The sequence below is a fragment of the Eurytemora carolleeae genome, unplaced genomic scaffold (genome assembly GCF_000591075.1).
Source record: "Eurytemora carolleeae unplaced genomic scaffold, Eaff_2.0 scaffold1251, whole genome shotgun sequence".
Taxonomy (NCBI): domain Eukaryota; kingdom Metazoa; phylum Arthropoda; class Copepoda; order Calanoida; family Temoridae; genus Eurytemora; species Eurytemora carolleeae.
The window spans coordinates 45,956-72,341 of NW_019397384.1; the positions used below are offsets into that span (position 1 = coordinate 45,956).

At 31.5% G+C, this 26,386-nt stretch overlaps 1 protein-coding gene across 1 annotated transcript in view; it reads right to left on the reverse strand.

The window, feature by feature from the left end:
- Positions 1-272: 272 nt before the first annotated feature.
- Positions 273-26,386, reverse strand: part of LOC111713999 (cardioacceleratory peptide receptor) — a 54,126-nt gene continuing 28,012 nt past the window's right edge. The window contains exons 9-20 of the mRNA XM_023488999.1: positions 25,920-26,055; positions 25,377-25,399; positions 24,525-24,595; positions 23,358-23,461; positions 22,984-23,079; positions 18,692-18,821; positions 14,168-14,232; positions 5,427-5,558; positions 4,318-4,364; positions 3,652-3,785; positions 2,219-2,413; positions 273-2,002 (exon numbers count right to left, since the gene is read on the reverse strand). Of these exons, the coding sequence (XP_023344767.1) occupies positions 1,930-2,002; positions 2,219-2,413; positions 3,652-3,785; positions 4,318-4,364; positions 5,427-5,558; positions 14,168-14,232; positions 18,692-18,821; positions 22,984-23,079; positions 23,358-23,461; positions 24,525-24,595; positions 25,377-25,399; positions 25,920-26,055 (1,206 nt within the window). The 3' untranslated portion in view covers positions 273-1,929. The remainder of the gene's footprint in view (positions 2,003-2,218; positions 2,414-3,651; positions 3,786-4,317; positions 4,365-5,426; positions 5,559-14,167; positions 14,233-18,691; positions 18,822-22,983; positions 23,080-23,357; positions 23,462-24,524; positions 24,596-25,376; positions 25,400-25,919; positions 26,056-26,386) is intronic.

Sequence of the window (26,386 nt, forward strand, 5' to 3'; positions counted from 1 at the left end):
TTTTAAAAAAAGAGGAGAGAGTGAAATAAGACTTTTATACGACACACCGTAATGTAATTATCCAGAGCCCGCGATTTAAATTTTTTTTTTTGGAAAATACGGCTTGGGTTTAAGCTGTCGTTGGGCCTTATTTACGGCTTGAGCTTTCGGATTCAAGCTGCATCTTATTTTCCACAGAGTTAAGTTAAAAAAAATCGGTTTAATAATTCTGTTTGGCGGATTTTCATGGTAGGAATTGGCGCATTCTGGGTTTTTATGAAGATTGGGCCTAACTCCTTAAGTCGAGCACTAGAAGATCTTGCAGCTGTCAATCACATGACACAAGCTGTCTACATAAATATTGATTACTGGCACTGGCACACAACATTGAATCAAATATGAACCATATTTCGACAATTAAGAATGTGATTTGAAAAATCACATTCTTAATTCTGATTCTATTTTTTTAACATTTAATACATATGTTTAATATTAATTATCAAGTAGTTTGTTACTTAATATTTTTACATGTTAAAAATAAAACATTTATTTTATTTTGTCATAGAGTTTGAGAGAAAATTTCACAAAGTTTACTTAACGGTAAGGTATCTGATTAAAAATCGACAAATTTTTTAAAACTCCCGATGTTATGGTAATGTCAAAAAATATCAAAGGACAGATGATTGCTCTATGATCTTAGAAATGTCAAATTGTGGATTGAAAAATATTACCATTATACATTGACTTATACATATATTACGTTTAATGTTATAATTGATTATATAGATATAAAACATTACATATTTAACACACATTAAATTTTTCGTTAACAATTCTTTAATTTCTAACTTAAAACCTACCCATTGATAACATTTCTCAGAGAAATCCTTTTTTTCGAATTCAAAAGTCAAGATTACTCTAAAATAAAGTTTTTGGAAAGGAATGAGTCCTTGCCACAAACCCTAATTTTTCCAATCAATATATCTTTGCAACCCAACGTCGTAGTCCTTAGATATTTTAAGCTTTGAATTTTGTAAGTTCAACTAATATAAGTTTGACTTATTAAAGGCCTACAGTCTGCACATTCAAGTTGCAAAGATATAAGGATTACAATTTCAGTTTGTAGCAAGAACTCAATTCCTAAACTTTTTTCACTGTAGGATCAAGAATTCTAAATTAGTGTCCTGTATTTTTAAAGTCCAATAATTTTAATTTTATTTTATTAGTCTCATGGACGCGCGTTAAGCTTGTTATGTGTGCAAATTTATAAATATGAAAAAATTATGTTTTGGGCAGTTTTTAGTTTCTGGGCAAATGCTTTAAAAGTCAACAATAAGCTTGAGCCTAAGTTGTTCTAAGTGCCTATAAAAATTTGAGTAAATTGTCTAATATTGTCAAATTTCAGGCGAAATGCTCTTTAACAATAAGATTCATAATGTCGACATTTGAAATAATTGAAAGCAATTTTCCTTCGAAAGAATTTTTCTAAATTAGTTCCAAGAAATACGAAATGTTTTTGACAAAACATTATAATACAATTACATTAATTTACAAAATTTTTAATAATACACGTAGAATTTTCACATCAATTGATTATACCTTTGTCTTTTGCAAATGTAAATTTGTTTTGTTTAATAACTTCCATGATTGGACAATGTAAGAAACAAAGTCTTCACAATCACTCTGATTGGCCGAAATATAAACAAACTCTTCTGTGATTGGCTGAGCGATTTTTAACTTGTTTGTAATTGGCTGTCACAAATCAAATTCCTACAGTGATTGGCAGAACCAAAATAATAACCATATGATGTAATTGTTCTGATATCTATCCTTATCTCATACTTTAATGGAATAGCTGATTGTGTGGTTAATTATTTTACAGAACTTTTCAGCTTTATTTACTCATAAAGCAGGTTTAATAACTAGAATAAATAAACCAACACACTGCTCTTAAAATCTCTGAACAGCTATTGTTGCTGCGCTGATGATTGGTTGGCAGATTGCATGATTGTGACTAGAATTTCTAAACAGAAAAAAGCTAGATTTCTACAAAATGTATAAAATCTGAATTTTTAAGAAAAGGTGCAAAAATTTTACAAAAAAAATTGAAATACATATGGAACAGGTTGACAATTTTGTAAAGGTTAGGGTTTTTTTTCAGATTAAAATTGATTTGGAACCCTAGTTTAAGAAATGTAATTAAACTAAATCTAAATATTTAAATTCGAAATAAACTTACATGTGAGTGGAGTGAAGATTGCTTTGTCTTCTAGTATTATACACTCCACTGGTCCCGCTCTGACTCACTGTATTGTGTGATGAAACATGCGTGGAAGTAGTGCGCATTGTGCTGGTCGCCATATTGGTGTCGTCTTCTCTTTTGCAGCACGTGCAGCAGCATGCAGTTTGGCATTTGCGCACACACCACCAGTTACTAAAACAATTTCAAGGCTATTTATTGATTGGTTTTAGCTCAATTAAAAGTCTTACAAAATTTTATTTTATGTGATCACCAATATTTGTTTCAAGTATTTCACATATTGATGTTGCAAAAGGGCTTAAAAAACGCCATTGCATCTTCCGAAAATAGTTTTACTCATCAGTAACAGATTAAAGAAATTGATTCTAAGACACAAACTATGAATTCTGTTAGATCCCATATTCTAACTATAAAATGTCGAAGATTTACACCGTCAGGTTACAAAGATTTAGGGATTAGAACAAGTTGTAAAGTTTCAATTCCTTTTAAAAAACAATTTTCTTCTTTTTTGGTTTCGAAATTTGTCATAACCTTTAAATAATTTTTAAATGAACCATGTTCTTTCTGAGTAGGGTTGGATTATAAACACAAAATCTTTCATATTCACGAAACCTCTTTTTTCTCCTTTCGTCCATATAGCCTGTCAGGCTGTCTGTACTTTATAGTACTAGTAGCTCAAACCCAGAAACTTTTATTTTAAAACCACGAAACCCTGTTACAAAAAACTTTGGATGTAATGCTAGGAGTGCAAAATTTAAATAAATATCAATTAAAATATCTAGAACATTTTTTTTCAAAGATTATATACAGATTTTATCAGAATTGCAATACAAAACTTAGTCTTCGGTTTACTTCACTAGTCTCAACTATAAGGTTCAAAGTTAATTTTAAACCCAATTTTATGAGTTTTTTCGAAGTGGTTTGTACAAATTTTGAAATAAGACTCAACTGTATTCCAACATATTTCAAGACTTGTAGTCTTATTTGAGTCTTGATGGAACCTTGAGACTTTAGATATTTATTGAATTAGTTTAGTTTTTAATATCTAATTTCAGTTTCCATCTCTGTGAAGAGAGTTAAGAAACAATGCTTAGAATTAATTCTAGTAATTTATCCCAAGCTGTTTAAATTCTGTCCAGCTATAGTTGCATCTTAACACTTCACAGCCTCCGTTAATATGTTTGTTTGTTTGTCTTAATGCCTGTCTTAGTAAAATCATAAACATCAATTATAATAATAAAACAAAACAAAAAATAATAATAATGATAATGATAATAATTATAATAATAAAATGAAACAAAAAGTAATAATAATGATAATGATGATAATAATATAAAATAATAATAACGATGATGATGATAATAATAATAATAATAAGAATAAGAATAATAATATAATAATAATGTCCTGACCTGATATATTTCCCAATATTAGTTGAGAAGAGACAGAAGATAAAAGGATTAGCTGCAGAGTTGAGAGGAGCAAGACTTTGCACAAATGTTGCAATTATATTGTTTAGATCACTTCGCTGAATTATACCATACACCTTAAATATATAAACACAGGGTTAGATTAAATACAATTTGCAGCAAAAAAATTCAAGATTTAGCAAAAACTCATTTTGCAGCTTTAACAACTTCAATTTTGACTGAACTAAATTTTTGATACTAGAGCAATCTGATATTCGGAATAAAGAAAATAATCTTAAGATTTCACTAAAAATTTATATTTTTATTATTATTATAATTTTTGCATGTAATGGAATTCGCAATTCCTCTCTATCACGCAAATCTAATGCGCAAACGGAAACGAACTTTGCGCATTATTTTTTCTACTGGAAAGCGAAATCTTAACAAAACTACAGAAAATCAATGCTGACAACCTTTTACCTTTGGGAATAATAATATACCAATTTGATGGGGAAAAAAATCCAGTGTCCAAATTTAATGAATTTAAGCCGCGTCTCAAATCCCCCAAAAACCGGTTTCAATCGAGCGCCGGCTTAAATCTTGAAAAATTTAATATACTTATAAGAGAAACCAACCATATTTGAGCCGCGGCTCAAATTATTTAAATACCTGGAGAAGATCGAAGATTATATACGGAGACCAGCAGAGAATAAAAACTAAAATATTAATTTTATAAGAACTTGTCCTACGCTGAATTTATCCTAAAACCAATGCATATAATTTGTTTTTGCTTCAATACAAGAAATAACATAAATAACAGATAAGAGATTTATTTTAAAGGCTTAATAACAATTATTTATTAAAATATAAGAAACTAGGCTTTTCATCTTCTATTTAAATTGTCAACATGTTCTTTTTGTTTACATTTTAAAACGAAGATGAAAAAATTCGCGGATTTTCAAGAATAAATTTTTTTTTACAAAATTAAAAACCTTTTAAACACATTTTTTAATTTTTATCATTCATAAACCTTTCCTGTGGTCACGTGATGTCCCACAAAAAATGTGGGTCCGATCGGTTCAGCCGTTTTGACGTTTCTTGGATACAAACAAACAGACACCCAAACAGACAAACAGACAGACAAGCCAAATTTATATATAGACTAGACTTTTAGGGCGCTTCGCGCCCATCATCTATTTCAACTTTTCATGGTATTGTGTGAGCATCTTATCTTTGTACAGTATAAAACAAAAACAAACAAAATAAGTTTGCGGATTTCATAATATTTTTTCGCGCATTTTCAAAATTTTACTAAAATAAAAAACTTTTAAACGCAAATTTTTAAATTTTTGATCATTCATAAACCTTCCCTGGGGTTACGTGAGGTCCCACAAAAAATGTGGGCCCGATCGGTTCAGCCGTTTTGACGTTTATTGGATACAAACAAACAGACAGACAGGCCAAATTTATATATAGAACTCAAAGAACTCAAATCCTTTCTAACGAAAGGATTTGAGTTCTTGAGTTTTCTAATCCCTATATCTTAGTGCGCAACCTGGTGGTGTAAACCTTTGATATTTCAAACTTATACTATTTGGTCTAATAGAATTCATAAATTGAAATATCTGAGTTCTACGGCATTAGGTTGCAAAGATAGAAGAATAAGAAAATTTAAGTTTGTGGCAAAGACTCAATTCATTTGTATTGTATATTAATGTTACATGATTTGTCTGTAAAGCTTTAAACCCATATTTTTGTGGCAATATTTTTTAACTCACCAAATACAATGACGAATGTCATTTTAATCGTCTTCACTTTGGCTTTGGGAATTAATCCGCGGGAGCTAGCTCTTCTACAGTCGGGGTCACTTTCTAGAGCAATCCTCTTCCTTCGTGCTTCAGTTAGGGGCACTACAAATACATAGTGATTACAAACACAGTTAGGGACAACTTAAAGTGATTAGGGAACACAAATTAGGTGTGAGCCCAATAAACTATATAGTGCCTCGAAATAGGGATAGTACTAGATGGATATTTTAATTATGTAATTTCAAGAAAACACGTCAATTAATTACTTATAAGACAGCGTCCTGGCATTTCCCATATTATCTATTCATAAAAAGTGTGTGGCCAAAAAAAATAGAACAAGAACACTAATTAAGAGGACTGTTTATGGTTTTTACTTTAACTTTTTATTCATCAAAATCGAATACCAATAAGTGGATTCAAACATTAAACAGATAAATTTTAAATTAAACTATCTTCTGAATTGATCAGATCGTGAACTCAAGAATTAGTGAATTAATTCTTTGATAAAATTAATATTTCAAGTAACAAAATATTTAGCTCTATTTTTATATAATCATAATTGAATGAAAGCTACAATTATTCCTCTTAATATATTGGTTAAACAGTGTATTTGCTTTGTTAGGAGGAAGCATAGATAAAGATAGATTGCGCATAAGACGACATTTTTCATCTTGAAAGATATAAATGTACAGAGATGTTTTAAAGATATTCNCATTTCCTAAATATACATATTACACAAGGAACTCTTGACGGCGTTTCAATGATTTACATTTGTGTAAATTTAATCCTTTATCTGACAATCTATACATTCAACAAAGATATAAAAAATATGTTAAATAATTTTGTTTGTTTGTTATTTTCTTGTGGTTTTAAAATCGATTTTGATGGTTAATATATCGTTAGAACTGACGAGAGTCAACCCAGACCGAAATATATTTTCAATAAAATGTGAAACTAACACCTACTTTTTTATATAAAGAGGTTTAGTCCATCACCATCACCATCACCGAATTTTAAAGATATCATTATTTTCCTATTTTAACAACTGATTCTGTCGATTTCCATTGTTGTCTCTCCTTTAAAAGTACTAACAAATCCACCAGAAAAATATAATTTCATCATTTTGTTTTAATGTAGGGCCAATTGAAATAACGGCGACAGTCCCTTTACGTGGAGGGGGGAGAGGGGGGGAGTGGGTCAATTTATTAGATGTAATTGTACTTATCTCTGAAAAACAAGATTACAAACACATTTCAGTTTCAAGAAAACAGGATTTAGTGACTACTTTCAGATTTAAAACCTTTCAGAAGTTCAGAACATAAAGAACTAAATATTAATTTTTAATCGTTCACAAACATTTTAAGATTCCTTTTTTTCATTAAAAACTAAATCTGCGCCCTCCATCCACTTCTATTTCTTAATCCTATATTCACTGTATCGGCAATAAAGCCTAAATAATGTACTATTAGAGGATAAAATGGGATTAGTAATATTTTAATCACAAATCTGAATTGCAGCATAAGAGTAATAATTACTTATTTTATAATAAATGTGCTTTTTATTTTTATAAATTAGAGATGATCTTATTTAGTCATGTTTAAATTTGAGTGTAATTAGTTTTATGTCAATTTCATAATTACACTTGTGTAAATTGCATATTGGACTCACATTGCTCATTATTATCCTTCCTTCCTGTTCCCGCTTGATGACTTAATCTAACTGTACTTTCTTTGCTCATTCATTTAACCTTCCTCCACCTTCCAATCCTTCCTTCCTTCCTTACTAATTCATCCTTTGGTACTTTCCTCGCTCATTCATTTAACCTTCCTTTCCCTTCCAATCCTTTCTCCCGTCCTTACTAATTCATACTTTGGTACTTTCATTGCTCAATCATTTAACCTTCCTTCCCTTCCAATCCTTCCTTCCTTCCTTACTAATTCATCCCTTTGTACCTTCCTCCCCCTTCCGATCCTTCCTTCCTTGGTTACTAATTCATCCTTTTGTGCTTTTCTTGCTAATTCATTTAACCTTCCTTTCCCTTCCAATCCTTCCTTCTCTCCTTACTAATTCATCCTTTTGTACTTTCCTCGCTCATTCATTTAACCTTCCTTCCCCTTCCAATCCTTCCTTCTCTCCTTAGTAATTCATCCTTTTGTACTCTCCTCGCTCATTCATTTAACCTTCCTTCCCCTTCCAATCCTTCTATACTTCCTTACTAATTCATCCTTTTTTACTTAACATCTAACTGCAACTGAAACAGCTATTTTATTAAATTTATTTTAGACTTAATAATGTAGTCTTTCAATACATACTTGTAAGTCTTTTTTATAAAAGGTATGTTAAACTGAACGTATAATATGATAGTTATTTTAGACTTTCACAAAGAGCCTCTCAATTGTTCATCCTCAGCATCTTTTTTTAAAACTTATGAAAGAAAAACAACAAGAGCAAATTTTTTTTAACTGAGAGCCTTGTTTTCTGGATCCCCCTGTACACTGCACACTGTACAATGTGTAGACTATATAGAGTCTATTAAAGAAAGATCCATCTTATTTAAACAATTTCCTTTCCTGCTAAATCAGCAAAAACTCTATTGTTTTCAGTCACAAACTTTGCAACACACGACAGATTTTTAACTTTTTTTTCAGACTCGAAACCCCCCTTTTTAAATCAATGGTGAAAAGAAACAACAGAATATTTACTACACAAAAAAACCGGTTAATTTCCAAAAAATTACTCAGCCCTTATCTGCACTTGTCTAAAATCTTTTGAAAAATAAATTGAATCTTTGTTACAAACTCAAATTTTCTAAACTTTTTATCTAATAGTTTGAAATGTCTAAGATCTACATTGGGTTGCAAAGATATATGGATTAGAAAATCAAAGTTTATGGCAAAGACTCCATTTTTTGTAGCCAAAGTAAAGATTCAACACTAATCTTTGTTATGTAATTTTTTGTGATCTTTAGATTAAAAATGTATCAAACGATAACAAACACTTCTTAGTAAAAAATTGGAAGAACCTTGGATTATTTTCAGAGATTTCTCATCCATATTCATTTTAAATACATTTCTTAACTTTCACTCATTTCCATTTAATTCTGTGAAATATTATAACCGTGAAGTCTAGCGTAGTTCAAATCTGTGAAGTCGGACTTTCAAAATATAGGTTTGTTGGGAGAGCTTATCAAAACATTAAGGAAAGGGTGGAGGGTGGACTCTATCTTTCTATCTATCTATCTATCTATCTCTATCTATCTATATATCTAAATATCAATCTTTCTATCTGTCTATCCTATCTACCTATCTATCTATTTATGTTAGAGTGGCAAAGTTTAAGCCCCTTACCCATCTTGACGATTTCTTGTATTTGCACCTGTTTGTACTTTTATAATTTATCCGTCATTTGTACTTTGTTTCTTGTACTTTATCTTTTACACTTTGTCCTCATGCATTCGTACTTTGCTTTGGGATTTTTACATTATTCTACATTACCCCCAAGCCCCCCCTCCCCCCCCACCAAGCATTTTTTCATTACTCCAGCCTCATTAAACAAAATTATAATCATTAAAAAAATGTTATAATATAAGTTGGGTTAGAAAAAGACAACTTTTGGACCGAGCGCTGCGGCTAGAATAGGATAGGGACCGAGCACTGCGGTCGCCTTATCGGAAACAAATGTATCTGTTAAGAATTTACTTGATTTATTATCAACTTTACTTAATTTTCTTGTGGAAGATTCTGGAAAATTATTCTTCAGAATATTTTGAACTTTTGTATTTGTAATCAAAGTTAATCAAATGTGTAGCTCAGGGATTCAAACTTCGTACTTTCATGGTTTTGTAGATTCTTGTTTTTGATACTTAAACTAAATATTTTCACAGGGTTCGGATCAAAATAATTTAAGTTTAAATTAGAAAAATAAATGTAACTTTGATCTGAGATGATTCTAGAAAAATAGAAAGATTGGGTAAATCTTATAATTAGAGTTTTCGACGCAAGTGGATTTTACTTGCGCGCAAAATTCCGTAATAATTGCATGCAATTCCGTCTAACTTTCTTGCGTTTGTTTTTTGAATTTTTTGTTATAATTTGATTTAAACTTTGGTAGAGGCATACAATAAACTGAACTGCACTAAAATTTCAGTCTCAAATGCAAAAATATTATATTTAAGCTTAATCTTTTGTTTTATAATATTCATTTCCAGCATGATAACCAGAAAACTCTGAACTGAACTGAACAAGTGATTTAATAAGTTACTTAATAATGTTTTATGCTTTGTAACAACATCAAATACACTGTGATGTTGTCCTTTTGTTCCATAGTTTTCTGGCTCTCACTGTAGCAAAATATCTAATTTTGATTAAACGAACCTTACAATTTTAACCAAAAAAGTTTCCATTTTAATGTTCATCCAATGTGAACAAATAAAAAATGCATCATATTAAATTGCTAATTAGTAGCTTAACCACAAGTGAAACTCGGGCCTTGATTATTTTTAAATCTAAATAGATATTTCCATTCTTGTATCTGCTGCATAAATTTGTAAGTTGAAGAGTTTAAATTATTAATTTTTAAATGGAAAAGCAATTCCGCGAAATTCCGCGAATATTTAATTGCTTCCTTTTTCGCAATTATAGCGCAATTGCGCGCAACGAAATGGCGCAAGCGGACGCAACCATAGCGCGTAATTCCACGCAACGGAATTCCGATTGGAAACCCTAATTATAATTGTAATCTAAAATTAGAAATAAAGAACTCTACGGAATCAATAACATGCGGAAGTGAAAAGAAATTTCATTTGCATTGTCTTTTTCAAGTGGCAGTATTTTATACCCAGTCATAAACCTGTATTTGCGTCATTAAAGGTTCCGCGAAAAAATGTTTCCGACAGGTTCGGCCATTTTGTCGTTTATTGGATACAAAAAAATACTAAATAGATTATCCATGGGAGGAAGGAGAGCAGTATAAGTATGAGGAAGGAAGGACATTATACAACGTTGGTAGGGAGTTGGAGTGGGGGGGGGAATTATGAACGTTAGGTAGGGAGGTGGAGGGGAATGATTAAAAACTGGATGGAAGGGTTAAGGGAAATATTTGCCTTGTTTGTTTATAATATAAAGTAGTCATCTATGTTTGTTTGTTTGTAAGTCCGATCATAACTCAGGAACCATTAGACCGATTTACCTCAAATTTTGATCGGATAACTTAGTGAAAACACAGAATTGTTCTTTTACGGCAAAGCAGGGTTCCCAAGCTAGTGTGTGTATATTTGTGTAAGAAAAAGTTGGGAGACTCTCCCTTTAAAGAGTGTAAACAAGGGTGAAACTGACCTAATTAGTCAGCAGTCAATCATATTATCATATTCTTGAGTGCTGATGTATGGAGGGATGGGGGAAGAAAAGAGGGGAAAGGGAATGAGTAAGGGGAGAAGTGATGTTACAATTTTTCAAAACCTTTTATTTTTTGGTTTGTTACACGGTTAAGAATTTAAAACCATGATTAAAAGCCTTAAGGTATTGAGTATTTGAAACATACTCTGATTTTCCTTATATCTTTTTTAACAAAATGTCGTAGACCTTAGAGATTTCAAACTTTTAATTCTGTTAGATCAGATAATCTAAATTTAAAAATCAAAAGTTTATATCATCATGTTGCAAAGATATAGGGATTAGAAAATTTGAGTTTGAGGCAAAGACACAATTCCTTTATTAAGGAATTAAGTCTTTGCTGCAAACTCTAATTTTCTAATCCCTATATCTTTGCAATTCAATGTCGTATACCAATGAATTATATTAGATCAAATAATCTAAGTTAGAAATATCAAAGGCTTACACCGTCATTGGTCGAAACACTAAAAAAATTAAAAAATTTGAGTTTGTGGCAAAAAATCAATTCCTTTGCATTTAACATAAATATATTAAAAATTCAATCCGTTACAAATGCTAAACTAAATGCAACTTACGTTCTTTAAAGACTGAGAGTTGTACACATGTTTTAAAAAGATACGATTTTATTAAACAACCCATTTTAGGGGTTTTAAAGAAGGTTTTCATCTTTAAAAATCTTAAAGTTGTATAAGATTAGGTATCTCTAGTTACTTGACCATTACCATGATTCATTTAGAAAAAATGTGCATTTTAGATGGTTTTTTGGACTTGGTTTATTTTTCAACTTTTCTTATTTCATTTTTCATTTTTATCATTTTCTGGTAGTAAGAGTTGGGTGAAATTTTATCAAATAAAACCAGATGTAATTTATACTTTTATTTACGCGTGTAAATAAGGATTCTGTAGGGGGGGGGGGGGTAAATAACCCCAATAACCCACCCCCCCTATTTACGACACTGACGGGTGTATTCGTAATTTGTGTTTACTCTAATAAAAATTAGTAAATCTGTGATCCTTTCATTTATACATTGGTTTTTATTTTCTTTCTCCTCAAATAATGTTTGAACTTTTCCAGTATTTTCCACAAACGTTTTTCTATATTTTTTAACACTCATTTTCCAAGGTTGAGGCTGTTTTGAAAATTGATTTCCTTAAATTTTAAATGAAAGGTTTCATATCTTTAAATTTTCGGGTGTAACCGAATACCTGACGCGGTCACGTGACAAACAACACATTTTTTGCGCATTTCAACGAATTTGAAGTTTTGTTTAAAAATGTCCCAACCCCGCGTAATTTTACACTCACACCCTCATATTATACTCCTACTCTTTACTCAACCTAAACCTAGTTTTCAAAACAAATTATATAAAGAGCTGAAAACTTTTGAAAATTAGGAATCCACGAAATTTAAACACGTTTTCATTGATGGTGTTATTCACAACCATTGTCTGAGGAAATGTATTTTTCCGTCTAGAAATTTGGTTTCGCTATAAACATGGCTTTCGGTTTTTACGAAACAGAATGAAACAGATTTCAACCCATTTTTAGATGAAAAAACAACAAGATAAATATTCTAAAGATGCTCATTAAAATTACGAAATCAAAACAAAGTTTGAACACATATGAGGTTACGTTTGTCAATATTCTATTAGATTTGAGATTTATTATTACATATTGGACTCAGGAAATGTCAGAAAATTCTAAAAGATGAATCCTTTTTTAAAATCCATCCAAGTCGAAAATCAAATTGTTCCGGTTTTCTGATCTCTTATTGGTTGAATTTAGAGATTCTTGATTTCTCATTTACACAACATGAGCCCGCGATTTAAAAACTTCGGCTCGAGCCGTAATTCCTTAAACCGACTTTAAGACCCAATCTTCGACCCAACTCTGACGACAGCTTATGTCACGTGATTGAGAGCTTCGGCTCGACTTAAGGAGTTAGGCCCAATGAAAATAAAACCGGGGAGAACAAGGCTCAATATTGAATCTTGTTCTCATAAAAACCCGGAATGCACCAATTCCTGTCATGAAAATTCGCCAAATAGAATATTAAACCGTTTTTTTTAACTCAACTCTGTGGAAAATAAGATGCAGCTTGAATCCGAAAGCTCAAGCCGTAAATAAGGCCCAATGACAGCTTAGACCCCAACCGTATTTTCCCGAATTTTTTAAATCGCGGGCTCTGAACCCACAAATCAGAAAGATTTAAAGGTCCGGAATCAGTAGCAGCAATCTCTTATTTTCGATACAAAATTTCGTTTTTTTTTACTTTTGGTCCGATTAGTGTGTTTTAAAGGGACCGTTCACTTATTTGAGTAATTTCGCTTTGCGCTCGAATTCTGAACGAAAAATCGGCTTTTTCTCCGGCCACAGCTGTCTTTGAAAAGTAAGACTAATCAGCGAATAGGCTGTTTATTTTACCTTGAAATTACCCAAATAATTGTGAACGGTCCCTTTAAATGAAGCACGAGAATACCTATGGATTTTTTTCTAATAATTCTATTTTCAAACGTGTTTTAAATTTCCAAACAATTTATATCAATTTTAATTTGTACTTTCTATTCTATAGCATGGAAAAAAAATCATGTGTACAAATGAATTGTTTAAATATCTCTCAATAAACTTTATAGATAACTCTCATTCTGTTTAGCATTAAACTATTTCTATTTTCATTGTAATTATTTTCTATTTGAATATTCAATGCACAATTAGCTTTCCGCTAAACGAACTCGCAATATTTGTATTCCATGAACTTTGGTGCAAGAACTTTTGTCAGAAACTCGTTTATTTGTTTCGTCAACGGAGACCCATATCACTTTAAGGTCCTGTTCAATTCAAGAACTGGGCCGACAGGTAGAGCGAGCTGTACAGTACACATACAGACGGGACGGTACACCAAATTAACCAGTTTGTTCTAGGGGAATTGATATTCTAGATCTCGAGATGTAGAATTCTCGTGATATTCTAGATCTCGAGATGTAGAATTCTCGTGATCTTGTAGATCTCGAGATGTAGAATTCTCGTGATATTGTAGATCAAGAGATGTAGAATTCTCGTGATATTGTAGATCTCGAGATGTAGAATTCTCGTGATATTCTAGATCTCGAGATGTAGAATTCTCGTGATCTTGTAGATCTCGAGATGTAGAATTCTCGTGATATTGTAGATCAAGAGATGTAGAATTCTCGTGATATAGTAGATCTCGAGATGTAGAATTCTCATGATATTGTAGATCTCGAGATGTAAAATTCTCGTGATATTCTAGATCAAGAGATGTAGAATTCTTGTGATATTGTAGATCTCGAGATGTAGAATTACCTTTACTTGAAGTAGGAGATGAGTATGTGGGAGGCTGCATAAGCTTGCTCTTGTCCCAGATTGTTCTAGAAACAAAATTGTAAAACAGTGTCATTTTTTTAATATGCGTTGATTTTTGTGCTCCAGTTGTACTTTGGGACATATTGGACACTCATCATACACGTTATTTTTCTAAACTCAGATTTTCATAACATTCCTGAAAACATTTATAGTTGTGAACTTGTGCAGAGATGATTTATAAATCGCTCTGAATACATTTGTATACTAACCATCACCGTGCGCGCCATTTTAAAGATTAGAAATCATTTGTGGACACATTAATTACAGTGAATTTACAGTTTACACTGCACAGTCAGATTACACTGTTCACTGTACACTGTACAGTGTACAGTGAGCAATGAACATTTAGAGACAAATTTCATGTCTACAGTGTACTGCAATCTTTCAGAAGGTATAGAAGAGAGTAGAGAGATGCGTTTCGCTTTACATATAATGTTCTAAGTTTTTCTAAGTTTTTGATTAGTTTTGTGAGGATGAGAGGGTGTACTTAGCAGAACTGTTATATTTCACCAATTAAAGGGTAATGCATTGCAGTTCAGCGAAGAAAAGTTATAAATTACTTGATACGGGGGAAAGGATATATTGAAGAAAAATATAATCAATGGTTTAGAAATGCGTCAAATTCAATAAATATTTATGCAAAAACTATCAATATCAATTAGGGATTATATGCTTAAAATATCTGACTCTATAAAAAAGCATATTTGACAATCTTACAAGTTCAAAATAGTGTTCAAATTTAAAGCGCTTTTTTTAAACTATACCGACTAATTTAAAAAACTTGCCCTGTTCTAAAAAGATGGGGGGNGGGTTGTAAGCGGGTAAAGGTGCTAAAAAGAAAACAATGCAAATTTTCTTATGATCTGAAAAGTATTTGCGTTTGTTCACACTTCACGCATACCTTGACATTTTCTATACGTGCTGAGAGAACAGAGACAGAGAGCTTTACAAAACATTAGACTGATTTTAGGGTGCTTCTCGCCCCCTTATCTAGTAAACATTTTTGACTTTGATGGAAGATTAAAAATTTAAATTAACTTTAATTTGCCATAAAATGTCTCTTGGGTTACCATATAAAATTAGACCCCGATCGATTAGCAGTCCTAACGTTTATTTAACATAGACACAGACAAACATATAAAATACAATCTTTTCTTATCTGGCTGTTGGTTTGGATGTACGATCATAACTCATCAACCTTTGAACCGGTTTGCCTCAAATTTTGTATTGGAGAACTCAGTTTAACCACGGAAATGTTCTTAAATCAAATATTCTAAGTTTATCTAATAAAAAAACAAACAAATCCGGGTTCTCAATCTGTATATGTAAACCTGCCACCATTTCATTTTGCAAAAAAGCTCATAAGTATGATGTATTTTGTGTTTTTACGAATACAAGGGGAAGTCCAAAATTCCCAGAAACGCTAATCATGCTTTTTGTGACTCACTGTATAAACAGCCTACAGGGAAAAAAGTCCGAACAGAGCTAGCAGAGCTATTCGCCTCATAAATTTTAAACTGCAATTGTCAAAGACAAGAAAAAAACCAGCTCCGAGAAGTTTAGAATACTACATTAGTATTAACAAGGAATTATGTTTGAATTATTATATACAGGGTGTCGGTCTGCTTAGCATGATTAATTGGCACACCCTATATAATAATTCTTTATTTTCATGTTATATCATAAACATATAGCTTATATACAAAATTAACTAATAGTTTTTCTTTGTCTGTTTGTTTGTTTGCTTGTCACATCATAACTCATGAACCCTTTGATCTATTTGCCTCTAAATCTGATTTTGATTTTTTCAAACTATTAAATCTTCTGGTAAAGCTGGTTTCTCAAGAAGGTCAATGAAGAGTAAAGCTCTGTTTTTAAACATTAATTTGATACTTTTTTGTTTACGCTTCTTTTTGTATTTCTTCTAATGCTACATAAAAATTTCCTAAGTAGAGATGTTATCATATATTTGTGAAGATTTATAAATTATGAAACATTATGTCAAAATTATGATAATTATTCCAAGACTCCTGATTGCGTAAAGTTCACCTAGCCTACACCCAAATAGGTTGATATGTACAGTGATTATACATTACTAGAAATTCAAGGCGCTTCGCGCCCTTCTTTCTAGCCTTAGAGGGCGCTTCGCGCCTATCTTCTAAATTAGTTGTGAACATGTTCTCTTTGTGTACATCGTAAAACAAAACAAAAATAATTCGCGGATTTTAACAAAAAATTTCGCGGATTTTCAAAATTTTAAAAAATTTAATGACGATCGAATTTTGATGGAGACAAATATTTGAAATTTTGATTTTTCATAACAAACAAACAAACAGACAGACAAGCCAAATTTATATATAGATACAATCAACATCAATCATATCTATATATAAATTTGGCTTGTCTGTCTGTCTGTCTGTTTGTCTGTTTGTTTGTTTGTTTGTATCCAATTAACGTCAAAACGGCTGAACCGATCGGGCCCAAATTTTTTGTGGGACATCTAGGGACCCCAGGGAAGGTTTATGGAAAATCAAAATTTCAAATATTTGTCTCCATCAAAATTCGATCGTCATTAAATTTTTAAAAATTTTGAAAATCCGCGAAATTTTTGTGAAAATCCGCGAATTATTTTTGTTTTGTTTTACGATGTACACAAAGAGAACATGTTCACAACTAATTTAGAAGATGGGCGCAAAGCGCCCTCTAAGGCTAGAAAGAAGGGCGCGAAGCGCCTTGAATTTCTAGTATTATATATATTATATGATGTGTATCTACAGTGATAGCCAGAAAACTGTGGAATATGAAGACGACAAGTTTGCAATACTGAAGTGTCTTTGATGTTGTTACAATCCGCAAATAGTTTTAATTGACACTTACTAAATCACTAATTTAGTAAGATGGGTCTGTTTACACTGCACAATTGCTATGTATCATGCTCATTGTACTGTTTAAAATTAAAACATGACTTTAAAAGTTGTCTTAATTCCTATTTCAGAATGCGGGATGGTAGTTTTATTGGTTTGGATTATACAGGGAGATAGAAATACTATACAATGAGACCTATAAACTATGAAATTAGAAGACGAATGATAGAAAGGGTTTCCATTCGCAAAACTTTTGCTACATTTTTGCGCGAAAAGATTGCACTTTGCGCATTTATTTGCAAACTTCATTTTGCGCTATCCCGGCGTTTGCGTTATTCCTTTTTGCGCAATTTTGCGGAACAAATTTCTCATTAAAGGTGTAAACTGTATAAATTAGTTATCTATGAAATAACACTTTTTTGCATATAATTTCAATGCTTAAAAGGAAACTGATTACTTGCCGAAAACTCTACTTTGCAAACTGATGCATAATGGCAAACTGCAAATCAAGATGTGCACTCTCTCACTTAAAATCAAGCAGTATATTGCCAACTTTTTCTTTTAAACTTATAGGGACAGACCGGCTATGTAAGGTAGTTGAACTGAGTATGCAGTGTTGTGGACAAATTCTTTAGGATTCATTTCAGACATATAAAACTTTATGAATCGAAAATAAGTAATCTTATTCAATTATTAGTTTCTATAATCTTTCTTTTCTCACAAAGATTTTCAGCAGATTTTCTGCAGGTTTTCTGAAATTTTTAATAAAAAGACGACATTTTAAAGAATTTAAAGAAATTTGCGAACAAATTCATGGAAAATAAGAAATTCAATATAATGAGGAAAAAGGAAATAATTAATTCTAACTTTGATTTATTGACAAATAGATTGTCTAATTTGTCTAATGTTCCACTTTAGCTGTGCTGCAACAAGAGGAATAAGAGAAACGTAGCTAGATTTAAAAACTTAAACTGTGTAGCAAGTAGCTATACAGTAGCAGGAGTAAAGCAGTAGCTGGATTACCTGACTATAACTGTGTAGCAAGTAGCTATTCGGTTGCTGGGAGTAGAGAAATGTAGCTTGATTACCTGACTATAACTGTGTAGCAAGTAGCTATTCGGTTGCTGGGAGTAGAGACATGTAGCTTGATTACCTGACTATAACTGTGTAGCAAGTAGCTATTCGGTTGCTGGGAGTAGAGCAATGTAGCTGGATTACCTGACTATAACTGTGTAGCAAGTAGCTATACAGATAGCTGGGAGTAGAGCAATGTAGCTGGATTACCTGACTATAACTGTGTAGCAATTAGCTATACAGTAGCTGGGAGTAGAGCAGTAGCTGGATTACCTGACTATAACTTTGAGCAAGTAGCTAATCGGTTGCTGGGAGTAGAGAAATGTAGCTGGATTACCTGACTTTAACTGTGTAGCAAGTAGCTATTCGGTTGCTGGGAGTAGAGAAATGTAGCTGGATTACCTGAATTTAACTGTGTAGCAAGTAGCTATTCAGTAGCAGGAGTAGAGCAGTAGCTGGATACCTGAATATAACTGTGTAGCAAGTAGCTATACAGTAGCTGGGAGTAGAGCAGTAGCTGGACTACCTGACTATAACTGTGTAGCAAGTAGCTATACAGATAGCTGGGAGTAGAAAGAGTGTGATAGCTATGAGTGTCATGTATAGCTTCCAGTGCCAGGCTTCAGGGAAATCAATCCAGCATTGTGTTCCGTAGTCTAGAATACAAGTATTTTCATTGTGTTCCGTAGTATAGAACACAATAATTTTCATTGTGTTCCGTATTCTAGAATACAAGATTTTTTCTTGAGTTCCGTAATATAAAATACAAGTATTTTCATTGTGTTCCGTAGTCTAGAATACAAGTATTTTCATTGTGTTCCGTAGTCTAGAATACAAGTATTTTCACTGTGTTCCGTAGTCTAGAATACAAGTATTTTTATTTTTTTCCGTAGTCTAGAATACAATTATTTTTATTATGTTACGTAATCTAGAATACAAGTATTTTTATTGTTTTCCGTAGTCTAGAATACAAGTATTTTTATTGTGTTCCGTAGTCTAGAATACAAGTATTTTTATTGTGTTCCGTAGTACAAGTATTTTTATTGTTTTCCGTAGTCTAGAATACAAGTATTTTTATTGTTCCGTAGTCTAGAATACAAGTATTTTTATTGTGTTCCGTAGTCTAGAATACAAGTATTTTTATTGTGTTCCGTAGTGTAGAATACAAGTATTTTCAATGTGTTCCGTAGTGTAAAGTACAACTATTTTCATTGGGTTCCGTAGTCTAGAATACAAATATTTCCATTGTGTTCCGTAGTCTAGAATATAAATATTTCCATTGTGTTCCGTAGTCTAGAATACAAGAATTTTCATTATGTTCCGTAGTCTAGAATACAAGTATTTCCATTGTGTTCCGTAGTCTAGAATATAAATATTTCCATTGTGTTCCGTAGTCTAGAATACAAATATTTTCATTTTGTTCCATAGTCTAAAGTACAAGTATTTTTATTGTCTTCCTTAGTATAGAATGCCAGTATTTTCATTGTGTTCTGTAGTCTAGAATACAAGTATTTTCATTGAATTTCGTAGTCGATCTAGAATACAAAAATTTTCATTGTGTTCCGTATTCTAAAATACAAGTATTTTCATTGGGTTTTGTAGTCGATCTAGAATATAAGTATTATTATCTACATTGAGTTCCGTGGACCGCGGTCTAAAATATATTTAACAAAAAATATATGTGTTCTTAGAAAACATTTTTTAGGAGGTAGAAGGACGCAAAATCACACTGAATTTAGAGTCTTGTATCGGGGGGTTTATGATGTATATCTGAGTGTATAATAATCTAAAGATTTCATCTTGGATAATTGGAAAACTGAAAACTCATGCAACTTGAGTATTTCTTTAAATAAACGTTTGTGTTACTATTATTAGTTCTACAATTTTCGCAAAACTTTGTAGATTCTGTAGATTTTACGAGAAGAAACTATAATTTTCTGATGGACCAGTGAACACAAGAAAGCTTAATATCAGAAATATACTCGTTCATACTTTTATCACTAAATTCAATATAAAATGGAAGCTTGCTTATTTTGGGGTTAACCTTATAGTTTGACGCTCTTATAGTGCCTCCAGAAAAATTATCATACCATGCGTGCTTTGAAAACAAATTTGCAAAAAACCTTGAATTTATCTCAGATGGTTAACATTATTACTGAGACATGTAAAATACAATTCAAAATTGATTTCACCAAAGTTATATTAAAGTCGTTTGTGATTCTATCAAAGTTTTATGAGATTCTATCAAAATTGTGTGAAAACTATCATGTTTTTTGAGATCAATCTATCAGAGTTTTTGAGACTGTATCAAAATTTTGTGAGATCCTAGCAAAATTTAAGGAGATTATATCAAAATTGCAAAAGATCCTTTCAAAGTATTTTGAGATTCAATCAAAGTTTTATGAGATTCTATCAAAGTTTTATCAGATTCTTTCAAAGTTTTATGAGATTCTATCAAAATTTATGAGATCCAAACAAAGTTTTTTGAGATTCGATCAACGTTTAATGAAAAGGTCGAAATGTCTTTGGACATCTTCGAAAGCTAAACGCGTCGTTGACCGTTATCTTTTGTAGTTTTGTGATTTATTAATTTGGTTCAAATTGTGTTCTGATGAATTTACAAATTATATAATACGTATCTAGTTCTACATCTAATTAAGAACTTCAAGTATACTGCTGGAAGTAGTTCAATTGGTTTAGTTTACCACAAGAATATATAATTACACCTTTACACAACATTTCCTTAAACAATTTAAATGGACTGTACGGGAAGTCTAGATTGAAAATTTTCCTTGAGAATTGATAAACTTTAAAGGGAGAATCATAAATGAATGACGTTACCAATATTAGCGGAAGGGTCAGTCAACAAAAGAAGAAAAGGAAACATCGAGGAGGAAAATACTATGAAAAGAAGAATTATAAAAGAATATTTCTGTATGACCTGTACCCAATATTTAAAAATTTAAAACTATTATTAAATTTAAAATTTTGAAAAAAATGACCAAATTATGGTTCAGAAGATTTTACATTTTTTCATGTCCGTATATTGGCAAAATTTTACAACTTTTATTTTGTTTAAATTCCAATTCAAAATTCCAGAAGTTTGGGGCCTAAAAAGTGTCTTTGCGTCAAAAAGCTATTAAACTGACATCTTATCATAAAGCGACAACTTGAAATACCTGGGCTGTACGTAACGTACGCCTCTTTGATAAAAAAAGGTACATAATACTTAATAAATATAATGATTTTAAAATATATGTCAATGAAATAAATAATAATAAAAAACAAAATCGAACCTTGAAAAGAATAAGAAAGACTAAGAAAAACCTATACAGAGTCCATAAAGTCTCATTTTTTTTGTGGGTAACCCTGTATTTGAAATACAGGGTTACCCATAAAAGATGAGACTTCAGAGCCGACTGTAGAGAATTTATTCAGCCTATTCTCTTAAATCCTTGGTTCCCTGCAGCTGCAAACTTTTTTTGTATGGAGAAAAATCAGTAAAGTCTACTTTTAAGCCCCAAAAAACAAAACTAAATTCAACCCTGTCTAGTGTCTAGTATATATTTATGAATATATAGGTGACGGGCTGATAATTGTCTTATTTGCATGTTGACTGCTGATTGCTGATGTCAATATCAAAATTAGTTTTCTCTAAATATGGTGGCTTTAATAATAATCGTTGGTTAGGCAGGGATATATCAGAATATATTAAACATCAATAAATACCATTCTTCAACCCTTCTTCAATCGATTCATCTCTTTTACCCCCCCCCCCCTATCAACTTATTAATCTAACATTTGGAGCTTTTATTTCAGTTTTACTTTATCATTTAAGGAATAATAATAATTAAAGAACATAATTCGTTTAATGATAAAATAAATCAAAAATAAAATAATGATAGTATAATAGTGCGAATTTGTGACCTTATAGCTCCTATGACCTATAGTTTTTGTTTTTACGCCCGTGTTATAAGAAAAGCAAATTTTTGAGTTGGATGTTAAAAAATCCAAAAACTTTTTGTTCTTCCTGAAAACTCTTGTTTAAAAAAACATCAGGATTATAGGCTAACGTTAAATGAATTAGGTCTATATGCAATAAACAAATCTTTTCCAATTCCCACATCTTTAAAAACCTATGGTGTACACCTTTGATATTTCAAACTTGGATGATTTGTTCTTAAAAACTCGCAGTTTGAAATATTTAATTACGACATTGGATGCAAAGATATGCAATGTCTGCAATTCTTGCAATGTGAGTAAACATATAACAGTGTACACTGTACACTGTGCACTAACGCTGCACGTACACTATACAATGTGCATTGTGCACTGTACGTGAAATTACATCTTATAAAATTATCTCTGAACTCTGTCTTGTATATTTTGCAAGATTTGTTGCGTATTTGCAAACAGATGGGGTTGCGGAAATATAAATCTGGGCAAATTTGTGTCCATCGGTTAAAGATTGCACGATCTGTTAGGAAAAAATATGCGAAAACACGGATTGGAAAATTCAGATATTTTTCATTCACGCCACAAAAGTGCAATATTGTGCATTTTTCAGAAGAATTTGGACTTTTTACTGTTCGTCTTGCACAATTTACTGTATACACTGTATGCATGCTTAGCACAGGAAATTCCAATTAACTATAGGCATAGAAAGACGACATGTTTACTCAAGTTATGATTCTAAATAGTCCATTAAAACTCATAGTCCAATACATAGTCCCATAAAATCAAAACTCAAAATAATACTTAAATGTGTTTAACCAGAGTTTTATGGGTCCCAGTGTGCAATTGTACATGTTCTTATACCTTTATGTTCGTAGATATCGTAGAATAGAAGGATGGGAAGAGAGAATATAATACTAAGTATCCAGGATGCTAGAACCAACAGTTTTGCTCTCCTCCCTGGTAAACACATATACAGGAATATCCATAAAAAATGAGGTCGGTTAAATTTTTTTTATATTTATGGTTTTTCGAATCATATATATTACCATTAAAAGACTATATTCAACTTCAGGCTCAGAAACTTAAAGGGACTGTAAGCGTAATTCCAAGTGAAAAATACATTTCGGTTACAGTTAACAAGATAAAAATTAAAATAAATAAGAAAAGTAAAGAAAGAACAAGTAAGTACTGTTCTAAGTTACAAAAAGAAAATTTTTAAAGAAAGAAAAACTTACAACTTCCTGTGAAGTTCATCGGATGTGTGATAGCATCGTATCTGTCTATACTCAGAGCTACCAGAACATATGTTGATCCATAGGTCACAATACATTGAACAAACCTAAACATGCGGTACATTTGTTTTGCATGTTAAAAACATAGTCATAAAGTACATATGTAGATATGTAGTTAACAATGCACTGTACAAAAATAAACTGTACAGTGTACAAGCCTAATTATATTTTCATACGGTACATATGCAAAACCGTAGTTTGCAATACATTTTACAAATCTAACACAAAGTACATATGTGGATCCATAGGTCACAATACACTGTACAAATCTAAACACACAGTACATATGTAAATCCACATGTCACAATACACAGTACAAACCACAAGATAAAGTACATATGTAGATGAATTGAATAGGTTACAATACATTGTACAAAGCTAAACATACAGTAGTATATATGTAGATCCAGAGGTTACAATACCCTGCACAAACCTAAACATACAGTACATATGTAGATCCGTAGGTTACATTACACTGTAGCAACCTAAAAATACAGTACATTTGTAGACGAATAAGTTACAATACACTGTACAAGCCTAAACATACAGTGGCTCAGCTACATTTTGCCTATAGTCACAATTTGTCTATAACACATTTTGCCAAGTCACATGTTGCCAAGTCACATTTTGCCTAGTTCAGTTTTGCCAAGTGACATTTTGCCAGGGTAACGCGAGAGCAAGTTTTTTGCCTCTTGCTTTTTTTTCAAACAGATTTTGTCAAAAATTAAACATTTATTTTAAGCTGAACCAGTTAAATTTAAATGAATTAAATGTAAAAGGAAAATGGAATTGTATCTTGTATTCTCTTCTGCAGCAAAATTAGCGTGTATTTACTCTACAAATGATAAAACATGGTTATGTATCAGAGTTATTTTACAGAAACAGTTTACATCATTGAGCAAAGGTTTGAATAAAATCATCTTTCGGCATGGCATGGTATGGTAGGGAACTAAATGATTTTCAAAAAGTTGCAGAATTTTTTATGACAAATTCGCGGATTTTCCAAAATTTTCTTTGTGAAAAAAATTATTAACTAGGCAAAAAATTTGCTCTTATGTTACCCTAGGCGATGTGTTAATTAGGTAATCCGTTATCTAGGTAAAATGTTACCTAGACAAACTGTTACCCAGGAAAAATGTGACTAGACAAAATGTGACTAGCAAAATGTTACTAAGCATTGACTAGGAAAAATATTACTAAGCTTAATGTGACTAGGCAAAATGTGACTATGCAAAATGTGACTAGGCAAATGTAACTGAGCCGGTTACAATGAACTTTACGTAGAAACCTAAACGTACTCAAGCAGTACATAATGTAGATCCTCAGGATACAATACACCGTTCAAATCTAAACATACAGTACAAATGTAGATGAGGTTACAATACACTACACTGCACTGTTAAAACCTAAACATGCAGTACATTGTAGACCTATAGGTTACAATACACTGTGCAAACCTAAACATACAGTACATTTACATATGAATATTGTACAAACATAGAAATACATTACATTACATAAATGTAAGTTACAATCTTACAATCAAGTGTGTTTTGTATGTTTGAATTCTTGCTTTTTACTCTAAAACCTTTTGTGTAATCTTTTTAACATTTATCAGACAAAACTGTTAAATTTGCTTGAATTTTCCCTCATTTTCCCCCTCGTGAAAAATAGTTATCCGTGTTACACAAACATGACTAAGCGGAACTGAGTTTGCACAAATAAAAACAAACGAATACTTAATTCTTTCCCTTTATTACAATCTTCGAAGGATGAAAGTTTTGAAAGACAGTTTGTATTATCTTGTAATATGTTTTGTGATAAATGAACTCAGAGATTAGAAATGAAAAGTTTAAACGGACAAAGTCCCGTTATCAGACACTCAGTAATGTTTTGTTGGGAAAACTTTCAGATTGTCTAAATGCCATCACAGATAGATCTGTAATATATAGATAGTTTTACAGATAAGAACCCAACAGATAGATCTGTAATATATAGATAGTGTTAATACATTGTAACTTAACAGATAGATCTGTAATATATAGATAGTGTTAATACATAGGAACTTAACAGATAGATCTGTAATATATAGATAGTGTTAACACATATTAACTCTACAGATAGTTCTGGTATAGATAAATAAAGTCTAAATATTTGAAAGATAGATTAATTACCAGAACGATTTAATATTCTTAAATTGACCAATTGACTTTATTCTCATTTGAAAAAATAGTTAACTTTTCTAATGTACTGCTTTTGTATTTATGTTGTGTCCCATTATAACTAAAAAATAGTTAACTTTTCTATGTAGTGCTTTTGTATTTATGATGTGTCCCATTATAAATAAAAAATTATCTTTTGTAATTTACCTTATGAAACAAAATATCATTTGCAATGTGTCTTTTTAAAGCATTTCTTTACAGCAAAATATTATTTGTTTTTTGTTCTTCTAGAATAAACAATATTTTGTCCCATTATGCATTTAATGCCCAGATATATCTCTACCTGCTGCAGCTAAATGCATTATGAAGAAATTCATTCTAGATTTCCGGGCTTTGGAAGAGAGGAGAGCCACGAGAACCATAGAGTTCCCAAGAACTATTATACTCAGGAGTAGACCAAGGAACGTTAACTGTTCCGTCTAAATATATATAAAATGGAACATTATGACTATTAAACTTAGAAGTAGACCAAGAACGATAACTGTTCCGTCTAAATATACATATATAATGGAACATTAGCACTATTCTCAGGAGTAGGCCAAGGAATGTTAACTGTTCCGTCTAAATATTATATATATATATTATGGAACACTAGAACTATTATACTCAGGAGCAGAGCAAGGAACGTTAAATGTTTTGTCTAAATATAGATAAAAAATTAACATTATGACTATTAAACTCAGGAGTAGAGCAAGGAACGTTAACTGTTCCATTACACATGTCTGCTGCAGAAAGAAAGATATAAGAAAT